Raw genomic sequence first — 18398 nt, forward strand, 5'->3', positions numbered from 1 at the left:
ATCAGTGTTTACTGTGGAGAAGGACATGGAAGATACAGAATGTGAAGAAGTAGATGGTGACATCTTGAAAAATGTCCATATTACAGTGGAGGAGGAAGTGCTGGGTGTCTTGAAACACATAAAAGTGGGTAAATCCCTAGGACCTGATCAGGTGTATCCTAGAACTCTGTGGGAAGCTAGGGAAGTGACTGCTGGGCCCCTTGCTGAGGTATTTGTATCATCACTAGTCACATGTGAGGTACTGGAAGACTGGAGGTTGGCTAACGTGGTGTCACTATTTAAGAAAGGTGGTAAGGAAAAGCTAGGTGAGTCAGACATGAGTGGTGGGCAAGTTGTTGGATGGAATTCTGAGGGACAGGATTTACATGTATTTGGAAAGGCAAGGACTGATAGAGTTATTCAGCATGGCTATGTGCATGGGAAATCATGTCTCAAGAACTTGATTGAGTTTTTTGAAGAAGTGGATTGATGAGGGCAGAGTGGTGGATGTGATCTACATGGACTTCAGTAAAGCGTTCGACAAGGAAGACTGGTTAGTAATGTTAGATCTCACGGAATACAGGGAGAATTAGCTATTTGGATGCAGAACTGGCTCAAAGGTAGAAGACAGAGGGTAGTGGTGGAGGATTGCTTTTCAGACTGGAGGCCTGTGACCAGTGGTGTGCCACAAGGATCGATGCTGGGTCCACTGCTTTTTATCATTTATATAAATGATTTGGATGTGAACATAGGAGGTATAGTTAGTAAGTTTGCAGATGACACCAAAATTAAAGGTGTAGTGGACAGTGAAGAAGGTTACCTCAGAGTACGACGTGATCTTGATCAGGTGGGCCAATGGGCTGAGAAGTGTCAGATGGAGTTTAATGTAGATAAATCCAAGGTGGTGCATTTTGGAAGAACAAATCAGAGCAGGACTTATACACTTAATGGTAAGTTCCTGGGGAGTGTTGCTGAACAAAGAAACCTTGGAGTGCAGGTTCATAGCTCCTTGAAAGCAGAGTTGCAGGTAGATAGGATAGTGAAGAAGGCGTTTGGTATGCTTTCCTTTATTAGTCAGAGCATTGAGGGTATAGCTTTGGAAGGTCATGTTGCGGCTGTATAGGACTTTGGTTAGGCCACTTTTGGAATATTGCGTACAATTCTGGTCTCCTTCCTATTGGAAAGATGTTGTGAAACTTGAAAAAGTTCAGAAAAGATTTACAAGGATGTTGCCAGGATTGGAGGATTTGAGCTACAGGGAGAGACTGTATAGGCTGGGGCTGTTATCCCTGGAGCGTCGGAGGCTGATGGGTGACCTTACAGAAATTTATAAAATCATGAGGGGCATGGATAGGGTAAATAGACAAGGTCTTTTCCCTGGGGTGCGGGAGTCCAGAACTAGAGGGCATAGGTTTAGGGTGAGAGGGGAAAGATATAAAAGAGTTCTAAGGCGCAACTTTTCCACACAGAGGGTGGTGCCTATATAGAATGAGTTTGCCAGAGGAAATGCTGGAGGCTGGTGCAATTATAGCATTTAAAAGGCATCTGGATGGGTATATGAATAAGAAGGATTTAGAGGGATATGGGCCAAGTGTTGGCAAATGGGACTAGATTAGGTTGGGATATCTGGTCGGCATGGACGAGTGGGATTGAAGGGTCTGTTTCCGTGCTGCACATCTCTATGGCTCTATGACCTGGCTGAATGTTTTTTGACAGCTAGTGTCAGAATTAAAGTTACAAGTTTATTTGAATGCTGGGGCTTCCCCCCTAACTGACATACCTGACATGTCTGACAAAAGTTAACCACATCTTAGTATTTTAGCCTGTATTTTCCTAACACCTAAGTGACCTGCCTTAGGAATTTCGTGAGTGACTTGAATAGCTTTGTTACAATATTCAGATGGAACTATCACTTGAATTACTATTACCAATTCCTCATTAGCTGGTATTTGAATTAGTCTCCATTTCCATATTATTACTTTGTCTTTCAAATAATAGTACTCAGCTATTAAGTCTGATTCAGTTTCAAATAACATTTTTGATACAACTCAGCTAAGTTGGGATCTGTTGTTGCATCTCCATTTAAGGCCTAAACATTTTTTCTTCATTGTTTTCATTTAAAGTTTGAACGCTTAATTAATTTTCTGTTTTCATAGACTTGTCCTTTGCCTGCCTAATTCTATTGGCCTGATATCTAGTCACAACACAGTCGGAAAACAATCCAGAATGTTCCTCTGAAGCATCTCGGTTTCCTTTAGTTCTACTGGTTATCCGAGCACCGTCGAGTAAGGTGAATATTTTTAACCTACCCAGGTTATTCCCAAAGTAAAATCTGTTCATTCGAGAGAAATTTATTTCAGTACTCCAACTCCAACTTCTCCATTTACTGAGACATTCTTCAATTCAAGTCTGTTTGATGGGACTAGTTCATAACCTCTATGAATATTTTGTCCTTCAGTAACCCCTCTGGAAGCCAGTTGGTATCATCGACCAGCATCAGAGACTGACTTTTCCAGTGTATCTTTGATTCAAAGAATGAGGAAATACCTCTACTTCTGAAATAAAATATTCAGAATGCTTAGAAAGAATGATATTTACTCTTTAAAGTCATTTCTCTCTTAATAGATTCTAAGGAAACATGTTCTCTTTGTATTACTGCTACAGACTTAATAAGGGGTTCCTTTCCTCTTGCACCTTTTCTGAGGGTTCCTTAGATGTTCCTACTACTGCAATCCATCTCCCATTTAACTTGCAGCAATTAGCTTTGATATGTCCAGTTATTTTTTTTCTATATCAGTTTTAGCTTCTAACATCTGTGCGTTCTCTAAAACTGGTTACTCTTCCATCCATTCCATGAAATAGAATGGAAACCAAAACAACTGTGGATGCTGGAAATCAGAAATCCTGTTCTGAGGAAAGGTCACTGGATCCGAAATGCTAATTCTGATTTCTCTATACAGAAGCTGCCAGATGTGCTGAGGTTTTCCAGCCATTTAGGTTTTATTGCCAAGGAATAGAATGCCTTGATTTCTTTATTGATTCCTCATAATCCCATTTCCCTACATATTTGCTGTGTTTCAGATTTTTGATACTTGGAGTTCATCGAAATGTATTCTAAGGTTTACTGGATACTGTTTTTGAATTCTTATTTAAGCATTATTTCACTCACATTCTCAATTTTCTTTTTGAACTTCAGTGAATAAAACCATTGATCCCATGCCAGTTATACAGTCATAGAGTTATAGAATCACGCAGCATGGAAACAGATCCTTTGGTCCAACTCGTTCATGCCGACTAGGTATCCCAAACTTAACTAGTCCCACTTGCCTGCATTTAGCCCAAATTCCTCTATACCTTTCCTATTTGTGTACCTATCCAAAAGTCTTTCAAATGCTGTAATTGTACTTGCCTCTCCCACTTCCTCTGGTAGCTCATTCCATACACAAACCACCTTCTGTGTGAAAAAGTTACTTTACTGTTGTAAATTAAGCAAATATCTGATTACATTTATTTCTTAACATCTTCCATTTTAATTGATAAGCTTTAGGGATGAGCTCATAAGGTTTGTGTATTACTTTTTAAAAACTATTTCATTGTTTGCAGGTCGTTGTTCTGACAAACTGATATATATATTTATAGCTGCACCTGTCAAACCATTCTTTAACATTGAGGTCCCAACATAATTTTGGTACCTTTCTGCTGAGCTACCTTTTCAAATGAGGTGAAATATTGTTCCTCTTCATTGTTTGTAAATTTTTGAAGTGCTAAACCTAGATTTCTAATTAAATCAAATCCTTCACTGAAATCAATATCATCAATCTCATCAGCTATTATTGTTTTGTTCCTTTATTCGACACTTCTCCCTCTCCAAGTCATGTTGTCTGATTTCTCACTATCTCTGGAGATCAATTTTTAAAAATTCTATTTCTCTTTCCATTGTGGATTATTTTTCTAACTATTTGTTTTCCATTTCTTGTTGAATTTTAGCTAATTGTAGCCATCTCAAGATTGGGTTTCCCTACTTTTAATTCTGAGTAGTGGATATTCACTTTAAGCAACTCATCCTTGTTCGATTCTGCCTTTATTTGCATCTACAATCCATCTGCCAATTCCCTCAGTTTAGCAAAGATATCAAGTAATCTACTCTTATATTCTCTATTCACAGAAAAGTCTTAACAATATATAAAGAGCAATTTGAAAGTAAACCTATGTAATAAACTTTACCACAATATTCCTACTTTATGTCCAGTACCTTCACATACTTATTTCTTTAAAAAAACCCTTCTTAAATGCAATGAATACAAATCCTGTCAGTGCTCCATTTTGTTATTATCTCAAATGATGATAATGCTGGGCAACTCAGATCCTAGAATGAAACCTGACCTAATAAGTCATATGTTTAATTTTGCAGATGGTCACTGAAACCTATTCACGTGAGGCTGTAAGTGTTATTTAATGACAGAACATATGTTTATTACACAAGATATGTAGAGAAGACCATTAGAGAGATCTTAACACAAACATCAAAACAAAGTTTCAACTTTTTTCCCAACACTATCTACTTCAGAGAATCAACCCCGGAGAATCCTTACTGCCTGCTCAACTTTTTATATCCCCTCTCAACCATCACTTACCAGTTTCTTTTCCTTGAACTGTGGAGACAGTTTTATGATTACTTTTTGAGTGCATTGGCGCAAACTTATCATAATTCTAATGATCTAAATTTTTTTAGTTGTAATAACTTGAGTATTTATATCCAAACTCTCCTAGCTTGGAAGCTCCCCAGACTAGAAATCACTCCTGCTGAGGTGGTTGGTTCCACTGAACTGGACTGAAAAATGTTCTCCCGCTGGGAGAAAAAAAAACTTTCTGAACTGATCTCTGGGTTCTTTAGTTATGAACGTTCTAGTAGGAAGTCAAAACCAAACATATTACCGTAATGTGGTTATCTATCAGAAAAGCAACAGTATAAACTGTTTATCTGTTAACACCACAGGGATCTGCTGGGCAGTTAACTGGAGTTGAAAAGCGTGTGCAGCAGTGCTTTACCAGCGCCACACGTTTTGACTCTGATCTCCTATGTCTGGTGTCCTCACTTTCTCCTAGTTAGCTGGATTTACATGCCTTCTTATGAATTATGTATTTAATTCATTGTCTAAACAATGATTGACATTTTAAAAAAAAGTATGTTTGCAGGACTGACCAAAACCAATCTGCCTCAATTTTTTTTAAAACTCCAAATTCCAGAATGCGAACAATATGTAATGCGTGTTTATCTCAAGTGAATCTGACCCTAAGTCATTGCAACCTTACTAAATATGAAAGAAATTGTAAAAATGCTAGCAAAGATTCAAAGGCTCAAATTGAGGGTGATGTAATACAATATCCATTTTTGAATATGCACAGGAGAAACTCCAAACTATTGCTGGCACACTGTCCAGAATGACCTCCAGTTATCTAGAGATAAATAGGAGGACGTGATTCTGTCCCTAATCCCTAAGTACTTGCATAGACCCCCCGAAAAAACGTCAAGACATTCACTGACTTCAAAAACATGTAAACATTCCACTCCAATGAGAGGAAAGATGAAGAAGAAAATGGAGAGGAGCACGATTGAAGGTAGAGTATGATTTTTCAGAAGACACATTTTCAACAATCTCAAAGAAAACATTGTATGAGATTGAGAAGATTGGTGACACCAACATAAACATTATCATTATAAAAGTAGAAACGTTGGGTGGACTATATATAGTGTGTTATATCATGCAAAATATTGCATAGCGTATATATAATACAGAAACAAAAGATTTGGAGGAGATATAGAATACAGGTAGTTCTTCTATATCGCGATGTTTGTGTTCTTGTGTAACCCTGCATTATAGAAAAATCACGCTTTAGAAACAATGTCCCTAATTCATCAGTTTTGGTACAATGAATTTGCTCATTAATGAAATGCATGTTCTAGCAGAATGAGCTCTGTAGGGTTAACTCTATTACGAACTACTAAGCATGTGCATAAAAAGCAATGTCAATGATGATGTAATGATCACTTGAGGATGTGGAGACATTGAGGAAGAGCACATCTCAAATCTCATGCTGAGCTAGAAAGGAATGCTTCAAAATATTCCTAGGATATAGCCATATCCCTTTATTAGTAGAGTACACCCTCAACCTCTCCGTGGATTGTCACCTTGTTGTGGAGGAGAAGCTTGTGTGGTCCTGAGATCTCATGAGCGATGCCATCTGGAGCTGTGCTCCTATAGGTTCACCCATAGTAGTAAGGTCGAGGGGAAAGTCCCTGACAAAGAACAATCCAACCGAGACCTCAACGTTGGAAAAGGCGAACAAAGTTACTTCAAACTCAATGGCTGTGAAGGTGGATGAAGGCTGCAACAAATCCATCAGCTCCAATCATCATGGTCTCCATGTCATTGGAATCAGTTAGTTGAGTTGTGAAGTATCGTGTGCTTCTTGGAGTGCAACATCAAGTATACATTAAACAAATACACGCACAGGTGTCTTCATTCTGTGGGCTACTTCTTAAAGTTTCCAGCAATTGGAGGGAGGGCAATGGGAGCAGGCAATGTGATGGCTGAAAGCTCCTACTTAAGAACCGGCATGAAAACGGCGAATACTTGAGTGAGTCACTCAACACTTTGACAGAAGCAGGAAAATTGTTCAGTAGCAGTATTCACGTCTGAGCAGCCCGGTTTAGGATCCACTCTGCTCACCCTGAACATGGAGGGGGCTAGAAAAGGTGCCCTAAAAATAGTCTGCTTCACTCTATTCTATGAGGAAAGCCATGTCCAGCGGGATCACCATTATGCGGTCAAAAAACATTGAGAAGTGAAACAATGAAATTTAGAATTTGGAATATACAAGCTCTGATGGATAACCCAATCTCAGACCAGCCAGAGAGGAGAACTGCATTTGTTGCCCGAGAACTCCAAAAATTCAACTTTGACATCATTGCTCTGAGTGAGACCCGCAGAGCTGGAGAAGGGAAACTAAAGGAAGAACAACATCAGTACACCTTTTTCTGGAAAGGACTTGATCCTGAACAACTGAAGATCTATGGAGTAGGTTTTGCCATCCAAAACAGCCTACTTAAGAAGTTGTCAGAGCAACCACTGGGAATCAATGAACGCTTCATGACTCTGCGAATCCAGCTCACCAAGAACCAACACACCACCATCATCATCAGCACCTATGCTCCAACTCTGATGCTGAGGATGAAGTAAAGGAGGATTTCTACGCCCAACTTGACAACGTCCTTTCCAATGTTCACAACAATGACAAGATCATTCTTTTGGGAGATTTCAATACCAAAGTGGAGAAAGATCATAGGCTCTGGACTGGAATAATAGGCAAGGAAGGAGTCGGCAAGATCAACACCAATGGAATGCTCCTCCTCATCAAATGTGCTGAACACAATCTGGTGATTACAAACACCCTATTTCATCAGAGAAACAGGCATAAAGTCTCTAGGCAGCATCCATGCTCCAAACACTGGCAGTTCATCGACTACATCATCATACGATCTCAGAACCAACAAGATGTACTGATAACAAGAGCTATTACTGGTGCCGACAAATGCTGGGCAGATCATTGACTCATCTCATCCACCATGGGAATGAAGATTCGGACCAAAGGGAAACACCAAAATCAGAACACTATCAAGAAATTCAATGTTGACATCCTCCAAGACAACAACCATGTACAAAGTTTCAACAAAATCTTCAAGAACTTCTGCCTGAACAAATCCCATCATCTGTAGAAGAATACTGAAATCAATTGAAGAATGCTATCATCACCTCCTGCAAAGAAACAATTGGGTTCAAGATGAAAAAACATCAGGATTAGTTTGATGATAATGACAAACTACTCCAACAACTGATCAATGAAAAGAGAAAAGCTTTTGAGAGGGTGGAGAGCATCAAGTTCCTCAGAGTGATGATAACCGACAACCTGTCCTGGACTCCCCACGTATATGTGACGATCAAGAAGGCACAACAACACCTCTTCTTCCTCAGGCAGCTCAGGAAATTTGGTATGTACAAAAGGACCCTCACCAACCTTTACAGATGCACCATAGAAAGCATAATGTCCAGGTGCATAATGGTCTGGTACAGCAACTGTTCTGCCTAGGACAGAAGGTTGTTTGCTCAGCCCAGACCATCATGGAAGCCAACCTCCCATCCATGGATTCCATGTATGTGTCTCGTTATTGCAGAAAGGCTGCCAACATCATAAAAGACTCATCCCATCCGGTAATGTTTTACAACCTCAGGCACAAAATAAAGAAGCTTGAATACATGCAGCAGCAGGTTCAAGAACAGCTCCTTGCCTGAATGGATGTCTAACTTCAAAGAATGCTTATCTTGTTAATGTCAATCTTCTTGAGCACATGTCCTGTGCGGTGTAATCTGTAGGCCTCACTCTGTCCGATTTTTTTTTCACCCTATGATCTGTATGTCCTTGCTTAATCCTGTATTGCTCACAAGCAAAGCTTTTCACTGCACTTAGATACATGTGACAAAAAATCAAATCAAATCAAATCAACTCAAGCTGAATTGAGGCCTGGCTTCTGAAGTAGGTCTCTCATAAAGCTTTTTCGATGGTCAGTCTCTGTGGCCCACAAGCTGCCCAATCAAGAGTCAAAATTTCTCCTGAAATGTCACCATTACATTCTCAACATTATTAAGTTTATCTCTTCAAAGATCACTTTGAATGAATTTGTTTCTAATTTTTCACAATCCCACTCTATTCTCATTGTTCTCCTGGGAAAAGAGAAGATTAAGCGATGGTTTGAAAAGCATATGCAAAAGCATGAGGGGCCTGGACAGAATAAAGAGTTTGAAATTGTTCTCATTGGCAGGAGAGTGAGGACCAGAGGATACTGATTTAAAGTGATGGAAAAGGAGTAACACTGTCATCAGTAGACACTTTTTTTTAAATGCAGGTGATGATAAAGGTATGGAATGTATTGCTTGGGAGTGTGGTGGAGACAGATTCAATCATGGTCTTCTAAAGAGAATTGGATAATTATCAACAGAGAAAGGATTTGCAGGGTTATGTAGAAAAGGCAAGGTAGTGGCACTGTACATCACTTGCCTAGAAACAATGGATTGAATGACCTTCTGTACTATTGAGTTTCAGTTTTCTTTTGTGTTTCTGATGGAATACTTCTTACATTGTCTGGCCTTGTGAGTAAATTAGATGTTCTTCATTGTCACTGAATCTTTAGACAGTGGTGGAACAATTCAACAAATACCTTGTTGAGCTTCAATCATTTAACTAACTGTAATGCGTAACTGCACGACAAGTAATGAAGTGCATTAATTCTGATGTGTTACATTTGCCCAATTTTCAACCACTTACATTAATCAAAATGCATTAACAGAGCTGGTGGAATTACTCTCACAGCTGTGTTTTTGAGAATAAAGTGGGATATATGGATTAAGTGCAGTTTTGTAGCATTTATTGCTCATCCTAACTTGCCCTTGTGAAGTTTGTGGTAAGTCCTTTGCAACTGAGTGGCTTCTAGGTCATTTGATAGTCAAGCACATTGGTGTGCTCAAGAGTCATACGCAATCTTAGTTAGGTAGAGGTCAGCAGCTTCCTCTTCTGAAGAATGTTAGTGAAGCAGATGGGATGTTTTGGCAAAAAAATTGCATTTTATTCTAGATATATTTAATTACTTGAATTAGAATGTACAGCTATAATGGTAGGATTTGAATTCTGAACCATTTGTCCAGATCTCTGGATTTGTTGTTCAATAACATTAACACTACGCTACATCTTCATGTAGCCTATTGGAAGAGCTGAGTTCTGAACCTTTGCAGAAACAATGGAATGAAAATGGAAAGGAACAGAAAGCAGCCAATATAATGAAAGACCACTCCCACACCCAGTTATATTGGGCAGAAGATACAAAGGTTTAAAAACACGTATTAACAGATTTGAGAACAGCTTCTTCCCTGCTATTACTAGACCTATGAACCGACCTGTCATATATTGAAGTTGATCTTTCTCTGCACCTTCTCTGTAGCTGTAATACTATGTTCTGCATTTTGTTCTGTTACATGGTGGAAGATGTGATTTGTCTGGTTAGCACGCAATACTTTTCACTGTACTTCCGTACATGTGCCAATAATAAATCAAATCAAATCAAAAATAAATCAAATGACTTGCAATTGGATCAACTCATGAAACCCATTTGGAAGTTTATATAAATCTCTTCACTTGCTCAATCTGATCATCCTGCTATGTTTAGTTTACAAGAGCCACACTGAGAAAGTGTCGACAAAAGTTCCATGAGAGGCTTTTCATTTAGAACATCTAGATCTAAGATTTTCTCAGGAGGCTTTTGTTTTGGCGGGAATCCTGAGCATTAGCTTGTAGATGTGAACTCTGCATTCACTTGTAACCTCCATACTGACACCCTGCCAGGTTCAGTATAAAATTGTGTAGGCAATCATTATTTTTTTGTAGGACAAATCTACCCTGCCAGTGTTGTATAGGTACATATATAACAAACTTCTGCAAGTAGTGTATGTTCTAAATCACCATGTCAGCTATGAAAATTGTTATTGTCATTTTCTATAATATATGGTACAAAGGCAATGGTTTCATACACTTTAACAAATAATGTCATGAAACATAATCATTTTTCATGTCTCAACTGAGCACCTACTGTACTTTCATGCATTCTTAATAAGCTTTGAACATCACGGTTATTAGAAGTGCTGTGTCAAGCTGCTCAATGTGCCAAATACAGCTTTGCTAACCCAAATGCCAAGTCAGCTACTTAAACTACAAAGGACCACATTGTGAGTCAAGTGCCTCATATATTGACATGTAGCCTCAGTAGGGGCTCTTTATATACAAATGATGCTTAGTAATTGAAATTTCTCATCCTTTGGGTGCATAAAGATATCACCATATTTGGAGTAAGAAGTATACTCCTCAATGTAAGGAATAATTACTATTAGTTCAAACTGTGAATTTTGGGTTGGATCACATATTGGCGTATGGCGGATCATCGTCTGTTGTTTCCTGTACATATTAATTCAACAGAATTCGTACAAGGCCAGTTGTGAGCTATGACATTGTGGTGGAGACTGCAGAATGGAAACATTGAGATTGTAATGTTCATCACTGATGAGCTACATGCTGAGCAAGGAAGTTGTGGTGGAGTTTTGTTGCTATGTGCAGTGAAGCCAAGTGCAAAAAAAATCGATAGCAGTGTAATTGGAAGTCAAGGTGACTTCTGAGTTTCTAAATTAAGGGCATCTTCAAGCAACCACTGAAAGTCAGAATTCACAGAAATCAGCGTTCATGATATTTCTGAATCTCTCCACCTCAAAGGCAAAGTAATGTACTGAGGTCAGTGTGAGCTGCCAGAGTAAGGTTTTATATTTTATAGGAGGAGTATTAAATGCAAGAAGAGATGGAGCAACAGGACAAAGAAGAAGATCCCATAGAACCAATGGTTTAAGTTCAGGTCCCAAAGACCAGCAGTAGGAAACAGTATTGGAGACAACTTTGTTCACAAAGTTAAAAACCGCACAACACCAGGTTATAGTCCAACAGGTTTAATTGGAAGCACACTAGCTTTTGGAGCACCGCTCCGAAAGCTAGTGTGCTTCCAATTAAACCTGTTGGACTATAACCTGGTGTTGTTTTTAACTTTGTACACCCCAGTCTAATACCAGCATCTCCAAATCATGACTATTATTCATAAAGGTCTCCTTAATATTTCAAATTCATTTCATTTTCTCATCGGTATTCAACTGTGTCTTTTGCTCTGGACTTTAAGAGCTATACATTTTTGTCTCATCGAAATGGTCAAATTTCAGTCCATTTTCAATAGCATTGTGAAATGATACAGCACAGGACAAGGCCATTTGGCCTGTTCTGTCTGTTCCTGTTCTTTGATCGTGTTGTTCATTCAATCCCATTCTCCAGATTAGGTGTCACAAAATGAAACACCAAATTTAAAGCTCAGAAGCTCAAATTCAGTCACAAAAGGTAGTGTGATGTTTCCCACTGCAGTTGGAAGATTTAAGGAAAACAAGGAAGGAACCTTCAATGGAGATCTTTTGTCACTTTGCTCTGGAATATTTAACAATGGAACATTACTAAAGTCATGAGGCATTTTTGTTGCTAATGTAACCTTGCAATGACATGAAAATGTTTGTAAGATTTTCCAGAAAAACCAATTGATCCCTTTTTTTCTACAAGATGTGAGATTGAATGGGACAAAACAGTAATCGTGACAGCTTTTATTTATATACCTCGTTTAGGGGTTAATGATAAATCCCAAGACATTTCACAATGTAGAATAAGGATTCCAGAGCTGGACTCCCAAGACACTGAAGTACAGGCACTAACAGTGGAGAGACTATAATTGGAAATGCACAGGAAACCAGAATCAGAAGAGCACAGAAGTCTTACAGGGTTGTTGGGCTGCAGGAATTTACAGATATAGAGAGGGGTAAGGCTGTGGAAGATTTGAAAGCAACGATGAGTATTTTAAAATAAAGGGACAGGTTGCCTTACATCGTATAATAATGCAATTATGAAAACAACAATTGTGCATGCAGCAAATTGAACACCACCTGCTGCCTTTAATAATTCTAAACCCAATCTCCAAATCCCTAAGCTCATCCAGAACATTGAATGTACAACATGCAGAGCATAACTCCTGCTGTTACTCTTCTTTTCATTAATTGGAATGTATCACCTCATGATTAGTGGATGGTTTTTACTTGGGAGAATCAATCACAAAAAGAGATTAGCCATGAAGCTCTGGGTGGACCCAGAATCAGATAGGTCTGAATCCTGTATAAATTCTGTTTGAAATTCCAGTGAGTGTTTAAAGGACTACCTTCCCTTGAGTCAGCGTCTGTGGATGGATGGAAACTGTGCTTAATTACTGGTTGTCTGGTGGAGCAGGACTCTTTGGTTGACACCTGTTCAGCAACAGGTGATGAAGTGTGCACAGACCTTCTCTAAATTGGTCAGTAGGACTAGGTCTGAGTAGAGTTAAATTCCCGCTGTCAGTTTGTGATGCCCAACGCGCCCCACCTAAGGCTTTAGGCTGTCTTTAACTACACCAAAATGTGACAACTGGGTGATTTACACTGTTTCTAATCCCCTTAGTCAGCCACAACTAAGATTTTATTTCTTTTTAGCATCCAGCTTTATCACACTTCAATTAAAGCAAGGTTGTTCACTAATTCAAAGTTAAAGAGACAATAACAAGGTTTCCACATGAGCGAAAGAAACAGTAATTTTATTTCTTACTAATATCTAAAAATAATTAAACTGGCATGAAATTCACACAAATAGGAATTTAACTCTATTCGGATCTCTAGCCTTAATCACCAATTTAGTGAACTTCTGTACAGACATACAGTTTAGAAAGGCAAGAATGTCAAGTACAACGAAAGGAAGATTAAAGAATGTACAGTTTAAAAGTTCTTAGATTCCTTGTGATGTTCAAATTTAACCTGAGGCCTTGCTTGTTTAATTGATGTCTTGAGTCCTTAGCAGCAGCAAATATTGCAAATACCTTTGAGTTCTCAATGGAGAAGGTGTTTGGTATGCTTTCCTTTATTGGTCAGAGTATTAAGTACAGGACTTGGGAGGTCATGTTGCAGCTGTAGAGGATATTGATTAGGCCACTTTTGGAATATTGCATGCAATTCTGGTCTCCTTCCTATCAGAAGAATGTTGTGAAACTTGAAAAGGTTCAGAAAAGAATTACAAGGATGTTGCCAGGGTTGGAGGATTTTAGCTATAGGGAGAGATTGAATAGGCTGGGGCTGTTTTCCCTGGGGCGTCGGAGGCTGAGGGGTGACCTTATAGAGGTTTATAAAATCATGAGGGGCATGGATAAGATAAATAAAGTCTCTTCCCTGGGGTGGGGGTGTCCAGAACTAGAGGGCATAGGTTTAGAGTGAGACGGGAAAGATATAAAGGAGACCTAAGGGGCAACTTTTTCACGCAGAGAGTGGTACGTGTATGGAATAAGCTGCCAGAGGAAGTGGTGGAGGCTAGTACAGTTACAACATTTACAAGGCACCTGGATGGGTATATGAATAGGAAGGGTTTAGAGGAATATGGGCTGGGTGCTGGCAGATGGGACTAGATTGTGTTGGGATATCTGGTCGGCATGGACGAGTTGGACCAAAGGATCTATTTCTCTGCTATACATCTCTATGACTCTATGAACGGATGTTTCTCTAGTTTACTCTGTTACTGGGTGTTGTCTTTCAAGTGGCTGAGTGAAAGCACGGAGAAAAAAATTTCCAGTTCTGCTGACACAAATCCTCTTTTCGCTCACTCTGGCATTGCCCAAACATTGTTGCTTGAAATACAGTTCTTTACTGTATTGTCATGTCTGGTCTCATTGTTTTCTAAGCTGGATACTTTGCAGGTCATTTTTCTATCCCAATATGTGAAATGTATGCGTAAAGATGTAAAGCAAATAGGAGATACAGATCTGAATTTCAATGCCTTTTGATAACAGTCTCACTTGTGGCTCAGATTTGTGCTTGCTTATTGATATTTTCATGAGCTGGTTTAATCTGTGGTCAGCTGGTTGTTGTGACTATTTTGAGTCAGCAGTTTTCCTTTTTAAAAACCATTCCAAGTCCCTGATGATCCCAGGTATTAATAATCAGATGATTGAAGTTGAAAACTGACAGTCCATTCTTATTATAACATTGATACAGCCTTGGTGATTTGAAGCAGAGCAAGCTACAATTGTATTCAAAATACATACTTTCAAGGCTCTTGCTAATCGATGCCAATGTTCCTTCTTGGTTGGACTTTATGCAGTGACATTTGCAGTTATAGATAGTTGTTATGCCTCCAAGAGAACAGAACTCTTAACAGATTATCATCCATTTCTCTGTCTCACTATTTTAGTCAGAATTAAAGGACTATATATTCTAGCTGAGCAACTTATATAGGAATGGTCAGCACTTGCATCTGCTGCTCTTCGAGAAGTCCCCATTTCTTCCATATCTTTGCTAAGATCAAGCTGGACAATATCTAATCTGTGTCAGGTTTGGCTCAGTTGGTGGAAATCTTGTCCCGGATTCTCCAGGTTCAAGTCCCACTCCAGAGATTGAGCATAAAAGAGCGATTGACACTGCAGGGAAGTCCTGAGGGAGTGCCAAACTGTTGAAGGCACCATCTTTAAATGAGATGAGAACTGATGCCCTGTTTTCTCCTTCAAGTTGTTCTACAAGATCCATTGGCATATTTTGGTGAGGAGTTATCCCCAATACTCAATCCCTTAATCAATATCATAAAAACAGATTGTCCAGATGGATTCCTAATATTGCTATTTGTGGGAGACCTTACTGTGCGTAACTTGGCTGTCATATTTCCTACACTGCAATTGTGACTGAACTTCAAAAGCACTTTCATGGCTATAGACTGCTATGAGGGGTCCAGAGGTCATGAAAAACAGAAACAAGTCATCCTTTTCAACTATTTTCCCCAGCAGGTTTTCTGATTGCCCATATTTATCTCTCAAGTAGCACCACTACAGGTGCAGATTGAATCTGGCCATTTTCTCATTTCTATTTATGAGACCTTGCCATGTCCAAATTGGTTGCAGCATTTCTTACGTGTCCCAAAGTATTTTGTCAGCCATACAGTGGTCAGGGTGTCCAAAAACTTTGGGAAAGGTGTCATATTAATACAAGCTCAAGTCTTCCTTATTTCTCCATACACATATAAATCTCTGCATAAAGCTTTCCTGCCATGGCGTCTCTGATAATCTAGAACAGCTTTTTCAAAGAGCACTTCTTTAACTCTACCATAATTTTCATATTCAGATTTACATTTCAGAAAACAAGAAAGAAGATGAAATTTTGCAATTCTCATACAATGGACTACTTTAAAATGCATGATTGTCATCATGTGGGCAAATGCAGTAGTCATTTTGTGTAGCACAACCTTAGTAATTATTATAATAATAGCCAGTATTTTGGTACTGTTGGCTGAGGAGATATGTTTAGAAGAACACTGGGACTTCTTCCTATTTCTCAAACAAGCACCCATCTGCCAGTTTTAGCTTTTCATGACAATGTAGATAATAATACCAGCACCTGTCTCAATGAATAGTCCCAATATTGGGCTACAGAATCTGTCAATAGATTTCAATTTATTATGTTAAATCGACAAGTATAGAAAATCAGGTCTACAGCTGACTTAACAATGCCACGTATTTGCATGATACTCCAACAATAGCAACCACTTTATTTATATAATAGCTTCAACACCTTTATCAGTAGCATTATAAAGCAAATTCTGACAATAAACAAACAGAAGAGATATTAGGGCAGGGTTGAGAGGGGCAAGACCATAGAGGGATTTGAGGATGGGAATTTTAAAATCAACATGTTGCCTGATTGGGAACCAATGCAGGTCAAATGCAGAAAATGCAGAAGAGGCTTTGTCACAAACAGTAGAATGGCTATATGTTTATAGCAGATAGGACACAGGAGAAGCAAGAGTTTGTTGGAATAGTCACATGTACAGGTAACAAGGGCATGAATAAGGATTTCAGTAACATGATCTAAAGCAGGGACAGAATTGGACATGGTAATGGGGCAAAAATAAATAGCTTTAGAGATATGCAGTCGGGAGTTATTCTTGAAGTTACATGTTACAATAAAGTTGTGAAAGATTTGATTCAGTCTCACTCAGTTGCCAGGAAGAGGGTGAGAGTCAGTTGGAAGAAAACTGAATATACTTTAATGGTGCAAAAGTAGAGGTAAGGTTATTTTTAAAAGTTTGAACTTCACTTTCCACAAACTATTAATCTTCAGGTGTTGTCAACGTCTAGACTATCAAAGGGCCATTTACAGACTCCTCACTGGTGGAGTTCATCATATAACCACCTTTTAGTGATGAACTATTAATATTCAAAATTCAGGTTCAACAGAAGCCTGCGGTCCAGATGATACACTTCAAGTAACCCAATTGCCAATTTTGGCAAGAAAATCAACAATAAATGAATGTCGGAATGAGTTTCGGAAAGAGCTGAAAAGAAATAAAGAATGTACACCACTGTCAACTGTGATTGTAAGGTAAAATATGTTTCTAAGTAATATTATTTTGCAAAAAGTTCAAGATAGTCAAAGAATGTTATGAGACAAAAAAATAACATTTTCCTAATGGTATGTATCTAACAAATTAAGAAGTTACGGAAGAATCCAGAACAAATTGTAATTTATAAAAATAATCAGAAATTCAACCATGTAATGTTGATGATAAATTCTGTACAGCGTTCACCTTTTATATTACTTAGTTGATATTTCTTCACCTGTAAATGCTTGCTGTAAATACTTGTGCAGAAATTTCAATGTCATCCTTAGGGTAAGTGGCCATAACAAATTAGAATTTGTTGTCTTCAATTCATAAAGCATTGATCACTACTTTCTGTTTTATACCAAAGAAACTTAACACTGTGATATTATCATGATATTGGTCCAGATGTTGGAAACTCTAATCCCTCGGAGGCTAGTACTGGTTAAATGCCTAATTAAATGTCTAATTAGGGATACATTTGTCACAAAGCCAGTATTTTCCCAATGGAAGACTGCCTCTCCCCACCCCATGCTGCTGAGAATAAACCACAGCAGTTGTCCAGAAAGAGCCTCCCAGCAACAGTTGACTGCCTCCAAAATAATGTGCAGCTGGATGAGCTTGGATCATAGTTCCAATGCATAAGATTCCAGATTCAGAAGACTCTGCCCAAGGGTTTGCAAATCAGTCATGACTTGCCAAAGATGTAATACATCTCATTAAGTGACACTTTCCTCTGGACCAACATGGCTTTAATGGTATCCAAACCTTAAACCTTCATATAATTCCCATTTGAAGCAATGCCATCAATATTTAGTATATGGTACTCTCAAAGACTTTTCAATTGCCATTATTTTTGTACAAATCAAGCTGTTTAAAAGGCATGATCTTCTATTCTACTGATCACAACATAAATGGATCTGATATAACACTCTAATTATGGTTACAGTCCAAAATAAATTATTCTATTTCTCAGGAGACCATTGTAATTTCTTCTGATTGACTATCCTATTAAACGTGCCAGTTGGAACGTCATTGGTCAAACTGTTGCCTCTGAGCTTTAAGGTTATAGGTTCAAGTCCCACTTCAGGACTTAAGCAAACAATCATGCCTGACACTCAGTGCAGTGCTAAAGAAGTGCTGCTTTATTGTGGGAGATTTCTTTTGGATGAAATGTTACTGAAGGGGTTCATCCTGCTACTTAGGTGGACGGCAAAGACCCTGTGGCATTATTTCAAAAACTGAACCAGGGTGTTCTCCACAGTGTCCTGGGTCAATATTTATCTCTCAATCAATAATGCAAA

At 38.6% G+C, this 18398-nt stretch overlaps 1 protein-coding gene across 1 annotated transcript in view; it reads left to right on the top strand.

Moving 5' to 3' along the window:
- The window catches only part of LOC122564274 (uncharacterized protein C6orf201 homolog), a 113534-nt gene that overhangs the window by 57270 nt on the left and 37866 nt on the right, over positions 1-18398 (top strand). The window contains exon 3 of the mRNA XM_043718949.1: positions 16943-17096. Within this exon, the coding sequence (XP_043574884.1) occupies positions 16943-17096 (154 nt within the window). The remainder of the gene's footprint in view (positions 1-16942; positions 17097-18398) is intronic.

This window comes from Chiloscyllium plagiosum, chromosome 29 (assembly GCF_004010195.1).
Source record: "Chiloscyllium plagiosum isolate BGI_BamShark_2017 chromosome 29, ASM401019v2, whole genome shotgun sequence".
Lineage (NCBI taxonomy): Eukaryota > Metazoa > Chordata > Chondrichthyes > Orectolobiformes > Hemiscylliidae > Chiloscyllium > Chiloscyllium plagiosum.